General features: G+C 53.4%; 1 protein-coding gene across 6 annotated transcripts; it reads left to right on the top strand.

The window, feature by feature from the left end:
* Positions 1-22: 22 nt before the first annotated feature.
* On the top strand, positions 23-13,624 carry TRIM50 (tripartite motif containing 50). 6 transcript variants are annotated; one of them, XM_085015865.1, is made up of 10 exons: positions 64-183; positions 1,246-1,305; positions 3,785-3,939; positions 4,576-4,701; positions 5,481-5,958; positions 8,872-8,967; positions 9,838-10,068; positions 10,180-10,202; positions 11,582-11,706; positions 12,634-13,624. In XM_085015865.1, exons 5-10 carry the CDS (start codon positions 5,560-5,562, stop codon positions 13,221-13,223), a joined length of 1,464 nt encoding a protein of 487 aa, XP_084871991.1. In that variant the 5' UTR covers positions 64-183; positions 1,246-1,305; positions 3,785-3,939; positions 4,576-4,701; positions 5,481-5,559; the 3' UTR covers positions 13,224-13,624. The 6 variants fall into 6 exon arrangements, with proteins under 6 accessions (XP_084871990.1, XP_084871991.1, XP_084871993.1 ...); XM_085015864.1 differs by having other exon boundaries at positions 23-1,305; XM_085015867.1 differs by lacking the exon at positions 1,246-1,305 and having other exon boundaries at positions 95-410; positions 11,587-11,706.
* Positions 13,625-18,732: the final 5,108 nt, after the last annotated feature.

Raw genomic sequence — 18,732 nt, 5'->3', positions numbered from 1 at the left:
GGGCACGTGACGGGGCGCACGCAGCTTGAGCGGGCGCAGATTGAGGGCACGTGGAGCCTCATCAGGCGTCTGATGAGGACAAGCAGGGCCTGACGGGGCTCGTGGCAAAGGCGCGAGGAATAAGGACCAGCAATGGGGCAGGGGGTGGCCAAGCTTTGGGCACGGGCCGGGTGAAGCAGGATGGTGAGGACAAGGCCTCAGAAACGGCGGGCTGCTGGAAGCGTCGGGCCTGGCAGCCCTGGGTTATTTCCACCGTCCCTCGTTCTGCTTTGCTGTGGGGGAAACGCACGTGCAGACAGGAACTTAATGTCAAACTGCCTTGTTCCTCAGAATTCAACGTGCTGACCCTCATCTGCTCATCACCGAATCTGCAAAGTCTGCGGCACCTGCAGCAGATTGGGCGCCTTCGGGTATCCCCCTGCGCTCTTGCACCCAGCGTGTCTTGACTGGTCATTTTCTTAGGCTTCTTTGTGTCCCCCAAGCTCCCACCTCAAAACAAACTCGTCTCCCTCTGTCCCACGTCTCCAGCTGCTACAGGTGGCCCCGTCCCGGTTCTTTGCAGGAAAAACTTCTCAAACGTGTTGCAGTAAAGGGCTTTTTCAACTATTCTGTCACCACCTCCTTACCCTCCATTTTCCTTTTTTTTTTTTTTTTTTTAATGGCCGTACTCAAGGCATATGGAAGTTCCCAGGCCAGGGTTGAATCCCATCCACAGCTGTGATCTGCAGGGCAGCTGTGGCAATGCGGGATCCTTTTTAGCCCACTGCGCCAGGCTGGGGATCAAACCCAAGCCTCTGCGGAAACCAGAGAAGCTGCAATTGGATTCTTAACCGTGTCACAGCAGGAACTCCTCCATTTTTAAAAAATTTTATTTTTTCTGTCTTTTTAGGGCCTCACCCGAAGCATACGGCGGTTCCCAGGCTAGGGGTCCCATCGGAGCTGTAGCTGCCCCCGTTTTCTTTTGAATTCACTTCAATACCACTTCCCCTCTGCTCCGTGCCACCCCCTCTGCTCTTGTTGCCAAATCTGGCAGATGCCTCTTTGTCCTCAGGTTACTGGGCACTTGTCAGGATATGAGGAAGGGGACCTATCTGACCTTTAAACACTTTTTTCTCTTGGTTTCTGTATTTAGTTTTCTCTCACTATTGTAATAGAGGACCACAAAACTAGCTGTTCAAAGCACTACCTACTTACTGTCTCACAGTTCTGTGTGGTAGAAGTCTGACACCATTCTCACTGGGCTAGGTTCAAGGCGTTGGCCTCACTGGAGGATCTGGGGAAGGAGCCACTTCAAAGCCCACTAAGGTGATTGGCAAAGCCAGATCCCTGCAGCCCTAGGCCCGAGGTCCCTCTGGCCTTGCTGTCAGCCAGCGCTGACCTTGAGCTTGTAAAGGCCTCTCTCTGGCCCTTGCACGTGGGCCCCTGCATCTCAGAGTCCACAATAGTCAGTTCCTTCTCAGGCTTGGAGGGACTATTATCTGATTAACACTTTTATAGGCTTGGCTCCTTTTTGCCGCATCTCTCTCTGACTTTAGCCAGAGAAGATTCGCTACTATTGGATCGTGTGATTAGATTGGCTCCACCTGGATAACTCCGCTCCATGACTGTAATTACATCTTCAAAGTCCCTTTTGCCCTGTCAGATTCCTATTCACAGATTCCAGGAACTAGGGCGTGGATATCTTTGGGGATCCGTTTGGCCTGTCACGCCTTCCTGGTCGCCACACTCTCTTGATTTTTCCTCCCACCTAACTGGCTGTCCTTTCTCAGTCATCCTTCATTTCCTGACCTCTAAACATTAGCCACCTCGGGGCCCTGTCTGGGAACCCCTTCTCTATTCCCAATCCCTGAGGGAGCTTGACCACGCCCACAGGTTTAAATATATGATGTACAGGTGGTGCATATGAGGCCGGCCCAGAGCCTCCCCTGGGCACCCGAGCTCCAGGTGCCCGTGTGCAATTGTCTTTTTCAGTGATTTTCAAAGTGTAGTCCCCAGACCAGCAGCATCAGTGTTGCCTGGGAGCTCATTCGAAGTTGAAACACAATTGTTGGGCCTATCTCTGTACTCCTGAATCAGAAACTCTGGGACCAGAGCCCAGACATTTGTTTTAACAAGCTCCCCAGGTGTTTCTTGTGTTTGCAAAGTCTGCAGACCACTGGGCTCCTCAGGGGCCCTTACCCGAAATGTCCTCAGGCACCTGACTCTGGATTCCCCGTCTACCTTTTTCACCTGGATCTTCTTGGCATCACTATCCTTCCATCTAGGTGCTCAAGCCACAGTGATCCATTATCTATGCAGCAGCTAGAGGGATCTTTTCAAAGTATAATTCAGATATTTCCTTGCTTTAAAACCCTCCAGTAGCTCACACTGCTCCTGAAATTAAATCCAAGCCTTTCGGAGTTGCAGCTGTGGTAAAATGGGATCAGTGGTGGTTTGGGACCGCTGGGTTGCAGGTTCAATCCTCAGCTGGGCAGAATGGGTTAAGGATCTGGCGTTATCACAGCTGTGGCTTAGGTTGCAACTATGGCTTGGATCTGATCCCTGGCCCTGGAACTCCATATGCCGTGGGAGGCAAAAAAAAAAAAAAAAAAAAAATTCCAAACCTTTGCCCTGATCTGCAGGGCCCTCCCTGCCAAGCCCCCTGAGCTCATCTGCTATTCCCTCGCATTTACTGTGATCCAGCACCCAGCCTCCTCTCTGGTGATCTCACACATACGGTTGACCCTTGAACAACACGGGTTTGACTTCCGAAGATCCACTTACACGTGGATATTTTTCGCTAGTAAATACTGCCATGTTACACAATCTGTGGTTGGTTGAATCCACGACAGAGCGGGCCGACCATAAAGTACAGGAGGATTAATCCCCACACTGCTCAGGGGTCAACTGTACTGAGCTCTTTCCAGCCTCAGGGCCTTTGCACTTCCTGATTCATTGCCTAGTCCTCCCTTTCAGGTGGTTGGCTTCCTTGTATTCTTCAGTTCTCATCTCAACCATCCCTCCTGAAAGATTGTCCCTCCTCCTTCTCAAGTGTACCTCAAAATCTGGCCACCCCATCTCCCTCTTTCTCACCACACCGTTCACATCCTGCATAGCATTTAACACCGTTACATTATCTTGTTTATTTATGGGCTCATCCTACTCCTCTTCCATGTACTATAAACTCCAAAAGGACAGTAACTTTGTCTTGTTCTCTCATGTCTCCCTAACACTCAGCCCAATGCTTGACACATGGCAGGTTCTCAATGAACATTTGTCCAATTATATAAAATTGGCTTTCTGCTTGCCTAGACCAGACCTTGGTCTTGCTTGTCCCTGGGGTGGAGACCTCACCCCACCAACAGATGTGGGTGCTTAGGCCTGTGGGGGTCATGGCCTGCTAGTCCAGGTCTCCTTCTGGAGACCCTCTCCCACCCCTGTCTTTTCCATTCAGTGATTTCCTGCCCCACCCCACCCCCCATGAGAGGCGTAGTGTAGTACCGTCATGATATTTGTTACCTGTGTAAACAAAATGTCATTGAACCTCTTAAACCTTTGAAAGACTTTTAATAAAAGGTTCAAAATGCAATAGTCTTGAGTAGAAGTTGGACACAAAAGGATACATACTAGGTAGTTCTGATTATTTGAAATTCAAAACCAGGCCACTTTAGTTTATGATGATATGAGTCAAGGTCGCGGCTCCCCTCTTGAGGGGTTCTGACTGGGGACACGTGAGGATGCTTCTGGGTGCGGGAAACGTTCTGTATCTTGATTTTTTAAAAACGTTTCCCATTTTATTATAAAGGATGCAGATGAACAGCCCAACAAAGAGGTGGACAGGGTGAAGTCTGAAGAGTCCAGAGCACAGGGTCTTTCACCCCCATGGAACTGGGGTCCCCCCGCCCCAGTACATGGATGTGTTCACCAACCCAGAAGCTCCTCTGGATCTTGACCTTGAGAGTGAGTAAACATGTATAAATTGTACCTCAAGTCCATGGGTAAGATTTGTGCACTTTAGGAGTTCCTGCCGTGGTGCTGTGGGTTAAGAATCTGACTACAGTGGTTCCAGTCACTGCAGAGGTGTGGGTTCGATCCCTGGCCCAGTGCAGTGGGTTAAAGGATCCAGTGTAGGTTGTAGCTGCAGCTCAGATTCAATCCCTGGCCCAGGAACTTCCATATGCTGTGGGTGTGGCCATAAAAAAAAAAGATTTGTTCATTGTATAGAAATTATACATCAACTTAAAAATCTAGGGAAATAAAAATACCTTCAACATTTGAGAGAGCTCGAGATGAGAAAGAATTGTGTCAGAGCATGAGTCAAGTCCCATTTGGGGTCCATAAGGTATGAGAAGGTGCCAGGGCCTCTGTCTCCGCCCCTCCCCCATGCCTGGCCAAAGCAAGCCCTTGAGTATTGCAGTTATCAGAGGCGGGCTCCCTGGTCCCGTGATGTAGCCCAGTTTCCACCTGATTCTGAGTGACCTTGGGGACACCAGGGTGTTTCTGGGAAAGGGGAGGAGGAAAGGGGCAGAGACTAGGTAGAACAGGTGTCTAGCTGCAATCCCCAGGTCCCTACACCTGCCATCCCTTCCTGGGCAGAGGAGAAGCTGGAGCAGACTGAGTCGGTGATGCTGGTGTGAGGCCCCAGCGGGGGGCTCAGTGGATCCAGAGAAAGCAGTGGTCAGTAAGGGGTTCTCCCTGAGCCCACTGCCGACTTCCCTTCCGGTGAGATGCTTCTCCTCTCTCAGTGCCAATAAGCTTTCACAAGGGAGCGGGGAGGGAGCCCAGGAGCCAGCCTTCTGAGGTCTCAGACTCTCTGGAAGAGTTTCGTTGCTTTAGCTTGATGGGGGGGGGGTGTCTATCGTAAATGCAGATTTCTGGGGTTCACTGGAGCTGTGTGAAGGGGTGACTCAGGAGTTCTGTTCCATCTGTGCTTCCAACAGCTGCTAGCCAGTCTGAGAACCATCTGGAAGGTGGGGAGGACCTTGGCTTGTTTTTGCCGTTCGGGTCTAGGTCAGGAGCTGGGCCGGAGTTTGCGTTATTAGTGTCACTCCAAGTGACCCTGCAGCTAGCCCCTTTTGTGTTTAACCTCTCAATCCGAGTTAAAAATGTGGAATCCCAGGAGTTCCCATTGTGGCTCAGTGGAAACGAACCCAGCCAGGATCCATGAGGACGAGGTTTCTTGATCCCTGGCCCTGCTTAGTGGGTTAAGGATCCAGCGTTGCCGTGAGCAGTGGTATAGGTCACAGACTCGGCTCGGATCCTGCATTGCTGTGGCTGTGGTGTAGGCCGGCAGCTGTAGCTCCAGTTTGACCCCTAGCCTGGGAACTTCCATGTGCTGCACCTGCGGCCCTAGGGAGGGAAAAATTGTGGAATCCTGGACCTCCAAGTGACCACTCGTTTCATTTAAGCCCTTTGTTTTCAAGATGGGAAAACCAGCCTAAGGTCATAGTGGGTCTGAGCTGGAATGCAGGACCGGTGTCCTTAAGAGCCTCTCATTTCAGGGTCCTTGGGGGCCGGGGCTGAAGGAGTGGAGGGAGCAGGCTCCAGGGAGGCTGCCCTGGGCCCCCTAGGGTGCTGTGGATGGCGTGGCAGGTGAGTGTGCCCGAGCTGGAGGACCGCCTGCAGTGCCCCGTCTGCCTGGAGGTCTTCAAGGAGCCCCTGATGCTGCAGTGCGGCCACTCTTACTGCAAGGGCTGCCTGCTGTCCCTGTCCCGCCACCTGGACTCGGAGCTGCGCTGCCCTGTGTGCCGGCAGGAGGTGGACTCCAGCAGCTCCCCGCCCAACGTCTCCCTGGCACGTGTGATCGAAGCCCTGCAGCTCCCCGGGGACCCGGAGCCCCAGGTCTGCACCCATCACCGGAACCCACTCAGCCTCTTCTGCGAGAAGGACCAGGAGCTTATCTGCGGCCTCTGCGGCCTGCTGGGCTCCCACCAGCACCACCGGGTCACCCCCGTCTCCACTGTCTATAGCCGCATGAAGGTGGGCAGCGAGGCTGCTGGGGGGACAGGGGGCTGGGCTTCCCGGAGGGACCTGGAGGGAGCACGGTCCTGCACCTTTCTACCACCAGAGAGGGGTCCGGGGGACCAGCCATGTCCTGGAGCATAACTTGATCACTTTTGAGTGGCCGCTCCAGGCCCCAGGTGCTGGGGATCCAGCGATCTATAGGCCTTGCATCCCTTGCAAGCCCCTCCCCTGCTTTTCCCCTGTAGTGGTCATTCCTTTGGCGAGTGGTCCGTGGACTGCTGTCTCAGGCACAGGAGTGCAGGGACTGTGTTTTTGCCCCCGGGATAGTCCTGTGCCAGCAGGTTGTAAATGTGTTGTGGAATCAGTGGATTCCTGCCCTCACGGACCGCTAACTAGCAGATCATCTTTTAGCAGAATAATAATGACGATGATACCATCGTAGGTTAGTTAGTTGATCTAAGGTTTATGAAAGGTGGGTTATCTTTGTATTTACACATGAGGAAACTGAGGTTCAGAGAAAGTAAACGTCTTAGGATCAGTTTGTCAGTGGCAGAGCGAGGACTCAAACCAGGGCCAGGTTTTTTTTTTTTTTTCCCCCCTTGGCAGCAGATCAGCAGAAGGCAGGATGGGCTCTCAGAAGGGAACTGTTCTAGAGGACCTGACCTGCTGTCTGCAGAGGAAGGGGAAGGAAGGGTGATGGGTGACGGAAGACAGGGAGTCAGGCAGGAAGAAGGCAAACGTCAAAATTTACAAGCAGAGGGCATTCCCGTCGTGGCTCAGCGGTGATAAACCTGACTAGCATCCATGGGGACACAGGTTCGATCCCTGGCCTGGCTCAGTGGGTTAAGGATCCGGTGTTGCTGTGAGCTGTGGTATAGGTCACAGATGGGGGCTTGAATCCCGCGTTGCTGTGGCTGTGGTGTAGGCTGGCAGCTGCAGCTCTGATTCGATTCCTAGCCTGGGAACTTCCATATGTTGTGGGTGTAGCCCTAAAAAGACAAAAAAAAAAAAAAGATTTGCAGGCAGAGGGCCCCTGGAAACTGTTCCAGAGATTTCCTGGCTGAGTGCTCCGGGCAGCATTTCTTTGCTCCTCCAATGCTTGGAGACAGTAATAAGGGTGCAGAAGGCCAACCGGGTCATCCACCAGCCCCTCCTACTCACAGACATTTCTGGGCATCTAGTATGTAGTAGGTGCCATGCAGGTGCCCATGGTACAGTAATAAGCAAGAAGTTCACCCTGCCCCAGAGCAGAGTTTGGGGGCTGGACAGAGTGCTGTGTGTTAGGTGCTGCTCAAGGTTAAATACAGGCAACAGTGAGACCACCTGGAACATGGCTCCTGCATGGCCTCGGGTGGTCAGGGAGGGCTTCCTGGAGGAAGTGTACTGCTGAGCCACTTCTGAACCATAAGGAGGACTTGAAAAGAAAAGAAGGGGAGAAAAAGCAAAAGGAGGCAAAACATGCAAAGGCCAGCAGGCAAACAGCATGGCCCACTTGAGGAATTACACATTTTCCCATTAAGGGAGGGTGAGGTAAGCAGGGGCCAGGTCAGTAAAAGGCCTATGTGACATGAGAAGGGACTTGGGATTTATCCAGAGGACCAGGGTTGGCGGGTTTCAAGCAGAGTATGACGTGGCCTGATCCCTCTGCCAGGTGGTAGGTGGGAGAGTGAGGCTGGGAATACGAGGGTGGGGGGATCTATATACCGGTGGTCCTTGGAGTCACAGGTGTGGTGAAGACCGACCAGGAGAGTGGGCAGAGCGGTGGGGAAGACCCCAAAGACACCCCCAGGGGCACCGGGGCTTGAGATTTGGGTTGAGAGAGAACCCCGCAAAGGGGACCAAAAATTCCCAGAGGGAGCAGGGAGCAGGGACACTGGGTTTTAACAGCAGAGGGTGCCCAGCAGAGGGGACCCCAGGGAGCCTGTCGTTTCTGGCCAGAAGCCAGAGAGGGCTTGGGTTCCAGTTTCGGATGTGGATTTATGTTCCTTTATCAGATCTCTTTCATGCATTCCCGTTTTCTCCTATTGAAATCTTTTGTTCGTTTGTTTGTTTTATCTTTTTGCCATTTCTAGGGCCTCTCCCGTGGCATATGGAGATTCCCAGGATGGGGTCCAGTTGGAGCTGTAGCCACTGGCCTACGCCAGAGCCACAGCAACGCAGCATCCGAGCCGCATCTGCGACCTACACCATAGCTCACGGCAACACTGGATCCTTAACCCACTGAGCAAGGCCAGGGATCAAACCCGCAACCTCGTGGTTCCTAGTCAGATTTGTTAACCACTGCGCCATGATGGGAACTCCTCTCCTATTGAAATCTTAAGATACTTTATGTTTCACATAAATCTGTTTCCGCTCACGGTGCTCACAGTGGCCCAGCGGATGAGAAATAACGGGTCCCATCTGTCTCTGTCTCGGGCGGGTTAGCTTTGGGATGCCCCTCTCAGGCTGCTGTGAGACCAGACGCCTTCCTAGGGAGAGCAAGGACTCTGTTCACTTATCTCCATGCTGCCTTATTATTATTATTTTTTTTCTTTCTAGGGCTGCACCCGCAGCACATGGAATTTCCCAGGCTAGGGGTCGAATCGGAGCTATAGCTGCCGGCCTACGCCAGAGCCACAGCAACGCGGGATCCGAGCTGCGTCTGCGACCTACACCACAGCTCATGGCAATGCTGGATCGTTAACCCACTGAGCAAGGGCAGGGATCGAACCCGCCACCTCATGGTTCCTAGTCAGATTTGTTAACCACTGCGCCACGATGGGAACTCCTCAGTGTGGAATATTCTTGAGTCGTCTTACCTATCTGGGGGTCAAGGGTACCAGCAGCTCCCTGGTTCCACTGGGAGTGCCTGTGGCTGTTGGGATGCTCCCAGGGGCCGGAAGGGTGAAGGGGTCGGTGGCTCATGGGGCTACGGGCTGTTGCCTCCAGGAGGAGCTAGCAGCCCTCATCTCCGACCTGAAGCAGGAGCAGAAGAAGGTGGAAGAACAAGTCGCCAAACTGGTGAACAACAGGACCCGGATTGTCGTGAGTTCCCCGCGCCCCTGTGTCCTCCCCTGCGACCAGCCCCCTTCCCTTTCCTGCAGAGCCCAGTTCTGATTTGTCCTTTGCAGGAACCTGTGCCCTCGGTATGAAGCCAGAGTTCAAAGCATTCCAGGGAGGGGTGGGGAAAGCGCAAAGACTCTTAGGGGAATTCGGCCTGGTTGTCAGAACTCTCTCCACACGCGCCTATGTCCCCCATGCCCTTGGGACTGAGATAATGCAGAACCCAAGTCCTGGAGGTAAACAGCCCAACGCATGGGCCTGACCACCCGCCCCCTGCCACCTGGGTCTGCTTGACCTTGACAGCCTGTGCAGTGCCCTCCGGGTACCCTGGAGAGGGGGTGTGGAAAGGCCTGAGGCCCTCAGCGGCTGCTTTTCCCAAATGAGGGGCCCCATTGGGGCTAGAAGGCTGCAGGGATCGTGAAACTGGAGCAGGGAACCCTTGAAGGTCAACTCAATGAATCTTCCTCAGCCTGGAGAGGGAGGCAGCAGTACCGGGTCTGAAGGAAGGTCACCCAGGGCATGCTTGTTATCTCCAAAGCCTGCTCGCTGGGGCCTTTCAGGCTTTTTTGCAGTGTGGAACCCTGGGATAAAGCCAGATCTTACGTAGGGTGGGACAGAGCCACTGCATCTGAACCAGGAGGTGGAGGCCCAGCCTCTGCCCCGCCGCTGTTGCCCACCCCATGGCCACATCTGGGATCCCTTGACCCAGCGCGAACACACACCCCAGCCAGAGTCAGCCCTGGGCCTTGGGTCCCAGCCCCTTTGGGAAAGCCCAGAAGGCCTGGGCGGCAAGGCTCTGGAGCCCCAAGGTCAGCTGCAGCTCCTGCCCTGACCGGCCCCTCCCTGTCCCAGAACGAGTCTGATGTCTTCAGCTGGGTGATCCGCCGCGAGTTCCAGGAGCTGCACCACCTGGTGGACGAGGAGAAGGCCCGCTGCCTAGAGGGGGTAGAGGGTCACACCCGTGGCCTCGTGGCCTCGCTGGACATGCAACTGGAGCAGGCCCGGGGCGCTCAGGAGCGGCTGGCCCAGGCCACGTGTATGCTGGAGCAGTTTGGGAACGAGAGTCACTACGAGTTCATCCGGGTGAGTGGACAAGGGATTGTCCTCCAGGCTGAGGCCCCAGGGCCCCAGGACCCTCCCCTCCTAATGGCTTAACCTCCTCCATGCTCTAACCTGCCCCCTCTTGTCTTCCAGAAGTACCACTCCACGGCCTCCAGGTAATTACCACAGAGGGAACTCTCGGCGAGGGTCTGGTGGCTGCAGGCAAGGGAATCTGTCTCCACTAGATCCTCCCTTCACTTTTGCTGCTGCCAGTGCCCAGGGGCAGCCGCCCACCTCTGGCTCTGTACCCAAGCCTGGGGAAAGTCACGTCTCTGCCTTCAGGGGTCTCGAAGACTGGAGGTGGCCATGAACTAGAGTTACATCACTGTGGGTACCTAGAACAGTAGAAGTTCACCCAAGCTACAGAATTAACAAAGAGGAGGTGACTCGGGGAGGCTGGCAAAGACCACACACAGGTGGGATGGCTGAGAAGGACAGAGGACAGGTGTTTGCAGGCAGGCTGGGTCACATGACAGAGTGAAGCGTGTGTGTGTGTGTGTGTGTGTGTGTGTGTGTGTGTGTGTGTATTTGGAGTATTATGAGAAGTTCAATATCATGGGTATTTAGGGAGTTCCCATCATGGCTCAGTGGTTAGCAAACCCAACTGGCATCCATGAGGACGTGGGTTCGATCCCTGGCCTTGCTCAGCGGGGTAAGGATCCGGCATTGCCCTGAACTGTGGTGTAGGTCACAGACGTGGCTCAGAGCCTGTGTTGCTATGGCTGTGGTGTAGGCCAGCAGCAACAGATCCAATTGGATCCCTAGCCTGGGAACCTCCATATGCTGCTGGTGTGACCCTAAAAAGACAAAAAGACCAAAAAAAAAAAATCGTGGGTGTTTAGTGTGGGTGTGATGCAGGGCAGAACAGGAGCTGAGGAGGGTGAGGTGGGTAATGAAACATACACCACACCTGGTGGGAAGCGGTCAGATCCATGTTCCAGTCCCAACAAACGAATCACACATAAGGTTCCAGAGCCAGGGCTTAGGCCAGTTTAGGAGTCTCCTTGTTTTCTCAAATTTCCCTTAGAATTAAACATAATTTGGTGAGGAGAATTGGCTGAAACAAATGGACAGAGGATCTGATTGGCTGAGTTTGGTTTCCACTCCAGCTGGAGCTGGGGGCCATGGTCCTCCAAGGCAGAGATGTGAGCCTCAGACAGCACACATCAGAACCACCTGGAGAGCTCATTAAAATACAGATCCCTGGGCCCCAGTAATTGGTTATGATTCATCAGGTCTGGGATGGGACCCAAGAAAATTTGCATTTCTAACAAGCCCCCAGGTGCTGCTGCTGGCCCCAGGCCTGCACCTGGAGAGCTCCCCATGTGGTGTGTTTTCCCTCCCGGGAAGGAGGCGGGACTCTGAGAGGGGTGGCGGGGAGGACAGGATGGGCCCGGGCCTCTGAGCTGCGGATTGGCTGGTTGGACCTGCATTCGGATGAAGGGGCGGGGTGCACGGTAAGTCCTCCACCCTCACTGTGAACCACTGCTCCCAGCGCAGAGCTCCAGCAGGCCCGGCTCTTGGAAGGTGCATTCAGCCCCATCTCCTTCAAACCAGGCCTGCACCAGGCCGACATCAAGCTGACGGTGTGGAAAAGGCTCTTCCGAAAGGTTCTGCCAGGTGAGGCCCCCACCCATCCTCCTTCCTGGGTGCTGCCTCTCTGTGAGGTCCAGAGAACTGCATGGGAGGCGGGCACGGTTCGCGGGGAGGGCGCAAGGGTGGGCTTCCACCAGCAGAGGGCGCTCAAGCTCAGCGCCATCTCTTACTAACCTGTGACTGGGTGAGCGGTGTAATGTCTGAGCGTTAGTTTCCTCGCCTGTAAAGAGCCCACCTTGCAGGGCTGCGTAGTTTCTAAATTGACTTGTGTGTGTGTGTGTGTGTGTGGTTTAGTGCTTAATAAATGATAGCTGATGCTCTGCCAAAAATAACTCAGACATTTAATTAACCCCTTCGTTACCAGTATATCAGGGAGCTCAATCAATAGACTGGTTTCACCCAACAAAGGCAAAAACAGGGTTTATTTAAGAGGTAAAGGAGGCAAGGGGGGTACAGAATGGCAGATAATCTCTGAATCGTGAATGCTGTTTGCACGTATGGGGTGTAAACTGATTTGCAGGCAGTGAGCCAAGAGCTCAGGGGGGATGGTTTGTCCGTGACGAGGCTGCTGGGGTAGCCAAGAAGCAACTGCGGTTCTTAGAGTCTCCGGAAAACCTGAGGAGGAAGCTGAGGTGCTTCCTCACACAACAGGCCATCTTCCAGGCCTTCCATCAGCACCTCCACCTTAGGCAGGTCACCTGCACCGTGTCCCTTACCAGAACGCCTCAGCTCACAGTGGCCGTTTCCTCCATCCTTCAGGCATCTTTCAGTCATTCTGCAAACCCCCTCGGGGTTGCCTGCTCTGTGCCCGGCCCCTTCTAGACCCCGCGGGTACGGGGATGAGGCCGACTCGGTTCCTCTCCCAAGGAGCTCGGGCCTCCCATCAGCCTCCCTCGGGCAGGGCCTTCTGCCTCCTTCATGGCTTGAAAACGCGTCTCTGATCTTTCCCAGCCCCAGAGTCCCTCAAGCTGGATCCCACCACGGCCCACCCGCTCCTGGAGCTCTCCAAGGGCAACACAGTGGTGCAGTGCGGGCTCCTGGCCCAGCGGCGCGCCAGCCAGCCCGAGCGCTTCGACTACAGCACGTGCGTCCTGGCCAGCAGGGGCTTCTCCTGCGGCCGCCACTACTGGGAGGTGGTGGTGGGCAGCAAGAGCGACTGGCGCCTGGGGGTCATCAAGGGCACGGCCAGTCGCAAGGGCAAGCTGAACAAGTCCCCAGAGCACGGCGTGTGGCTCATCGGCCTGAAGGAGGGTCGGGTGTACGAGGCCTTCAGCTGCCCGCGGGTGCCCCTGCCCGTGGCCGGCCACCCCCACCGCATCGGCGTCTACTTGCACTACGAGCAGGGGGAGCTCACCTTCTTCGATGCTGACCGCCCCGATGACCTGCGGCTGCTCTACACGTTCCAGGCCGACTTCCAGGGCAAGCTCTACCCCATCCTGGACACATGCTGGCACGAACGGGGTAGCAACTCCCTGCCCATGGTGCTGCCCCTGCCCAGCGGGCCAGGCCACCTCACCCCCTCGCAGCCCACCAAGCTCTAGCGTTGCTTGCAGGGGCTGCCTTCCCAGCTGGGCCCAGGGGCTCCAGGGTCCCGCTGGGTCTGGCGAGCAGAGGTGGTGTCTTCATTGTTCAGGGGAGCTCTTCCTGCCTGGGTGTCGCTAGAAACAGTGACAGGGAGAGAAGGCCCACAGTCCCATCCCCATTAGCCAGGGGCATGTTTATCAAGCTCTCTCCAGGCTGGTATCAACCTGCGCATTAACTGGCAGAGGAAGGCCTTGGTGTCTGCGGGTCACGCTGGGTTCCCTTGGTGCCTCCCGGCCACAATCTCTGCTTATTCTTCCGCCTTAAGGTAGAAACACTTCCGCCCATAATTTCCCCCATCATTGTGAACTTTAAATAACTTAAAGGATAATAAATTTGACATTATTTCTTCCTTTTCAAATAATTTGCAACGATCCATTGCTGAACTTTTTTTTTTTTTTTTGGCTTTTAAGGGCCATACCTGTGGCATATGGAGGTTCCCAGGCTAGGGGTCCAATCGGAGCTGTAGCTGCCGGCCTATGCCACAGCCACAGCCATGCGAGATCCAAGCCGCATCTGTGACTTACACCACAGCTCATGGCAATGCTAGATCCTTAACCCACTGAGCAAGGCCAGGGATTGAACCTGCGTCCTCGTGGATGCTAGTCAGATTTGTTAACCGCTGCGCCACGACAGGAACTCCCATTGCTGAACATTTATACTGCTTCTGTGCTCGGGGCTTTCAAGGCAGCATCAACCTCTGGCAGGGCCACATGGTGTTTCCACCCCCTGCCCCCTGGGCTCTGGTTAGTTACCTGCTCTGTCACTGCTCTGTCCCCAGAGACCTCTCTTGACTTCCCTGTGTTAGAGGAGATGGATGTGACACTTGTGCAGAGCAGAAGTGAGTTGGGGCCAGACGGGTGTGTGTCCCATCCCTGAAATCGGCCGGGCACCTGGGGGTGGGCCCAGAGTCCGTGTCTATTGAAGGGGAGCCTCCCTGTGGCCACAGCAGATGGTGTCCACTCCAGCCCGAGGCTGGAACACCTGCCTTCACTCCCAAGAATCTGGAAATTGGAAGAGAGGGTGGTTGGGGCTGAGGCCTCTGAGGCCTGCTGCTTTAGAGAGAAGCTCCCCCTCACCCAGCCTTGTGCCCCTGAGGTCTGTGGAGCCACCAGAGAGCCTTCCGTGGGGAACAGCCCTGCCCTGGCGCTCTGGCACGAATCCACATCGGCCACACAGACAGAGGCTCGCTCCACGGCCTACAGAGCCATCCTCCAGAAACACCAGAGGAGGGAGGATTGTGAGGCGCCCCCTCAAGGCCATCGCTGCTGACCTCCTTATCCTCACGGGTGACTCGGGACGCGGCCTCCCAGCCTCTGAGGAGCTGTGCGCCTTTCTGTCCCTCCTCCCTCCCCGGAGGGCTGCAGCCTATCAAACAGCTTAGTTGTTGCTAGAACGGGCCCCTCCGCCACGGGACACCCCACAACTCAAGCTGCAGCCATCAGCCCTCTCATCTCCACGTCATCTTTTTTGGCGAGGGCAGCAGGGACCACGAGGAGCTCTGCCGTGGGCTAAGCTGGGTAAGTAAGAAGCGGTCGGAAGGTGCTGCTTGTCTCGGGACCGGCTGAGTCCGTCGGGCCTCTGCCTTGGTTGCTGTGCGCTTGACACTTTTCGGACCTGGTTTGGGTCATGCTGCTCTTCCCTCAGTTCCGTGACGGTGCGTTCACTCCGCACCTTCTCCGCCCTGCTGCTCCCCCACCCCCGCCCCCATGCAAACCCCTCTGGCTTCCGGTTGGGCTCAGCCGAGCGGAGGGACTGGCAGAGATCCTGGGGCAGGATGGTTCCGGGTCCTTGTTTTCCTGGTTTTCTGCCCTTTGGGCTGAGGGTTGGCAGCTTCCCTCCGCTGAAGAATCCTGCCAGGCTGCCCTCTCCCTCCGTTACCACCCCTCCTCGCACCCTGTGGTGAACAGGGCTGTCGCCAACCCTGAGGACTGCCCCACCCAACCCCCCGTGGGTCCCCTTGACCCTGGTCATGCCTTTAGAAATCGGCCCTTCTTTGACCTCTCTTCAACTACTCCCTGCTGTGCACCTTTCTGCCTGCAGCCAGACCCTGAGCGCCACAGTAGCACACTTCTGCACCCACTTAATAAATCCCCTTTTATGTTTGGTTAATCCGTTAGTGTCTGTGTTTGCAACAGAAAGATCTTAACTTACATCCAATATGTGGAGGGCAGAGGAAAGGGCAGTTCGTTCTTCCTGTGGAGTTGGCATGCAAGTGGAAGGACAAGGAAGACAGGCAGAGGATCTAGGGATCTAGGTCCACAAAGGGGATACAGCAGCTGGAGATGAGGGTGGGGCCAGGGCGGGGCCGGGGAGGGGCTACTGATGCAACTTTCTTGACTGTTAAGTTTGTTCTGAAGTAATGACAGTGTGGGAGTGGGTGAGTCTGCCTGGGGAGCAAACCTGATTGATGGAAAGGTCAGAGAAAGGAACGCCAGAACCTAAGGGAGAGCTTCGATGGGGTTTCCAAGGAAACCTAGAAATGGTCAGAGAGATGAGAAGGGATGCCGGCAGGAGAGGTCATAGAAGCCAAAGTATTCTCCACCATGGGAGGTGTGTTACAGCGCCACAAAACCGCGGATTCGGCAGGGAAAGCTTGAGGATATTAGGAGGTGGTTTTGGAGGGAGCTGTCTCAGTGCTTAGGGTGGAAGACAGACTACAGGGAGTTAGAAAATCACATGTGATTGAAGAAGTACAAGCAAGGATTGCTGATTCTCCTTTTAAAAAGTTTGATAGTGGAGTTCCCGTTGTGGCTCAGCGGAAATGAATCTGACTAGTATCCATGAGGATGCAGGTTCGATCCCTGGCCCTACTCAGTGGGTTAAGGATCTGGTGTTGCTGTGACCCACAGATGAAGCTCAGATCTGGTGTGGCTGTGGCTGTGGCATAGGCTGGCAGCTGCAGCTCTGATCCCTAGCTTGAGAACCTCCGTATGCATCAGGTGGGGCCCTAAAAAGACACACACAAAAAAAGGCTTTTTTTTGGTCTTTTTTAGGGCCACATCCACAGCATTTGGAAATTCCCAGGCCAGCCTACACCACAGCAATGCCAGATCAGAGCAGTGTCTGCGACCTACACTGTAGCTCGTAGCAATACTGGATCCTTAACCCACTGAGCCGGGCCAGGGATCGAGAACCCGTGTCCTCATGGATACTAGTTGGGTTCTTTACTGCTGAGCCACAATGGGAATTCCCAGAAGACATTTTTAAAGGCTTCTGAAAGGGATACAAGAGCCAGCTGAAAGTATTCCAGTGGTCCAAAGGGGAACAATTTCAGCAACACAATATTTTTGGATTACAACCCCAAATACATATACTTGTGTCCCTAAAATATACATAAATGGTTGAATATTTAAATGGGGGAGAAGAGATAAAACTGTACAGAAGAATTCCAGATGATTTGTGTAGCTACTCTGCCCTCCAGGGCAGGGAGCATAATCCCCAGCTCCTTAAGCATGGGCTACACATAGAGACTTCTTTTTGGAGAGGACAGAGGGATAAAGAGTAGCTTTACACTAGAGCAACTTGAGAGACACTCCTTCAGCCGGGTGATCAAGGTGAACCGTCCCGGTGATGTCGCACTGGTACTATTGCCCTTGATAGGAGGTAATGAAGATGGCTTTCTCCCCAAGCCCATAACCCTAGGCTAATCCTGAGAAAAACATCAGACAAATCCTTATGGAGGGACCTTCTACAAACTACTGACCAGGAGTCCTTAAGACCACCAAGGTCATCAAAAACAAAGAAAGTCTGAAAAACTGTCACAGACAAGAGGAGCCCAAGGAGACATGACTGAATGTAATGTGATGTCCTGGGTGACATTCAGGGACAGAAAAGGACATCAGATAAACACTAAGGAAATCTGAATAAAAAGTGGATGTACCTGTTACCTACCCTCTGGAAGGAGGGGAGACTGTTTCAGGATGGGTCAACTCTAGCACAGCTGGTTGTCCAGAACCACATCAGTGTGTGGTCTGTTCATCCAGTCATTCCTTCGCTCAACAGATACTAAGTCCTTATTGTGAAAAAGACACTGCACTTGGAGGTAAAGATAGATGAGTGTCAAAACAGACATGGATTTTCCCTCCTGGAGCCAGCTGGGGAGAAAGAGAGTAAGTCATAACCACATATGGGACAGGTGCTGTGAAGAAAATAAAATAGGAGTTCCTGTTGTGGGGCAGCAGAAACAAATCCAACTAGGAACCATGAGGTTGTGGGTTTGATCCCTGGCCTTGTTCAGTGGGTTAGGGATCTGGCATGGCCGTGAGCTGTGGTGTAGGTTGCAGATGCGGCTCAGATCCTGCGTTACTGTGGCTGTGGTGTAGGCTGGGAGCTGTAGCTCCAATTTGACCCCTAGCCTGGGAACCTCCATATGCCGTGAGTGTGGCCCTAAAACAAGAAAAGAAAAGGAAAAAAAAAAATAGATGATTTGATGGGAGAAAGGAGGAGAGTTCCACTAGAAGGTCACTTATGAACCAACCTAGAGCCACAGGAATGGGTTAAACCTTTAAGTGACTCAAGTGATTTCAATGTAGACTAGAATCAAGCTTCCTGCAAAACGCTTGCTTATACGTTATTAGTATACAGAGAATATACAGGCTGGAATATTCTAGTTCACAGAGGCCTGCCTGCTTGAATGCTTGAGATACACATATACAAGGCTTTCTCTTTTATTTCTTTTGCTTTTCTTTTCCCCAATTAACCCATTATGTATCAGTAACTACATGGGCGCTAAGGACCCATATAGTACCCAGTCCCTGTCCTCTGGGGGTGGGGGTGTCAGCCTGGGGAAATGGGCCTATAGATGAATTGTCACAAGGAATTCATGAAAGGCTAGCCTTTCGGAAACAGAGTGAGAGCCCTTCTCACATCATGTGCCAAACCCAATTCTAAATGGATTTAAGTCTGAAATGATGAAGCCATAAATGATTTCTCTATTGTATACATGTGAAGTGGTTTTCAAGTCTGACAGTAAAGGCCAGACCTTTACATAAAGGCAAAGATTTAAACAATTTGAACACCATGTTGTCCCAAACAAATATAAACCACAATAAAAAGCAACGATAAACTGGAAAAACGTCAAAACCTAAGATAAGAAGTACAGATATTGCTGGAGTTGCCTCCTGGCTCAGCAGGTTAAGGATCCTTGTTGTCTGCTGTGGTTCTGGTTACAGCTGTGGTGGGGGGTTCCATCCCTGGCCCAGGAACTATCACATGCTATAGGCACCACAAAAAAAAAAGAAATTTATATTGTTAATACATAAAAGGCACGAAGAGAAAGACCAAAGACGAGTGAATAAGGCATTTACATGCCATAACAGAAGAAATACAACCAATAACATGAAAATATTCAACTTCAATCACAGAAATTAAAACAACAGAATCTCTGCCTATGAGATCGGCAAAGATTGAAAGAAAAAAGCGAAGAGCTATGAAGACGTGGTGAACCGGACTCCTAAGGTCGGCCGT

Source organism: Sus scrofa, chromosome 3 (genome assembly GCF_054392235.1).
Source record: "Sus scrofa isolate SSC_HxYL_T2T_F1_AM1 chromosome 3, Sscrofa_HxYL_maternal_Yorkshire_Landrace_v2.0, whole genome shotgun sequence".
Taxonomy (NCBI): Eukaryota; Metazoa; Chordata; class Mammalia; order Artiodactyla; family Suidae; genus Sus; species Sus scrofa.
Note: the sequence above shows the minus strand (reverse complement) of the source record. Positions and strands in the feature narration are given on the sequence as shown.

What these genes read in the sequence shown, in the direction of transcription:
- TRIM50 (XM_085015864.1), top strand. Translation starts at nt 5,560, where the DNA reads ATGGCGTGGCAGGTGAGTGTGCCCGAGCTGGAGGACCGCCTGCAGTGC. An exon ending in CTGTCTATAGCCGCATGAAG is followed by an intron (nt 5,959 to 8,871) that starts GTGGGCAGCGAG and finishes TGTTGCCTCCAG; the next exon opens with GAGGAGCTAGCAGCCCTCAT. An exon ending in CTTCCGAAAGGTTCTGCCAG is followed by an intron (nt 11,707 to 12,633) that starts GTGAGGCCCCCA and finishes GATCTTTCCCAG; the next exon opens with CCCCAGAGTCCCTCAAGCTG.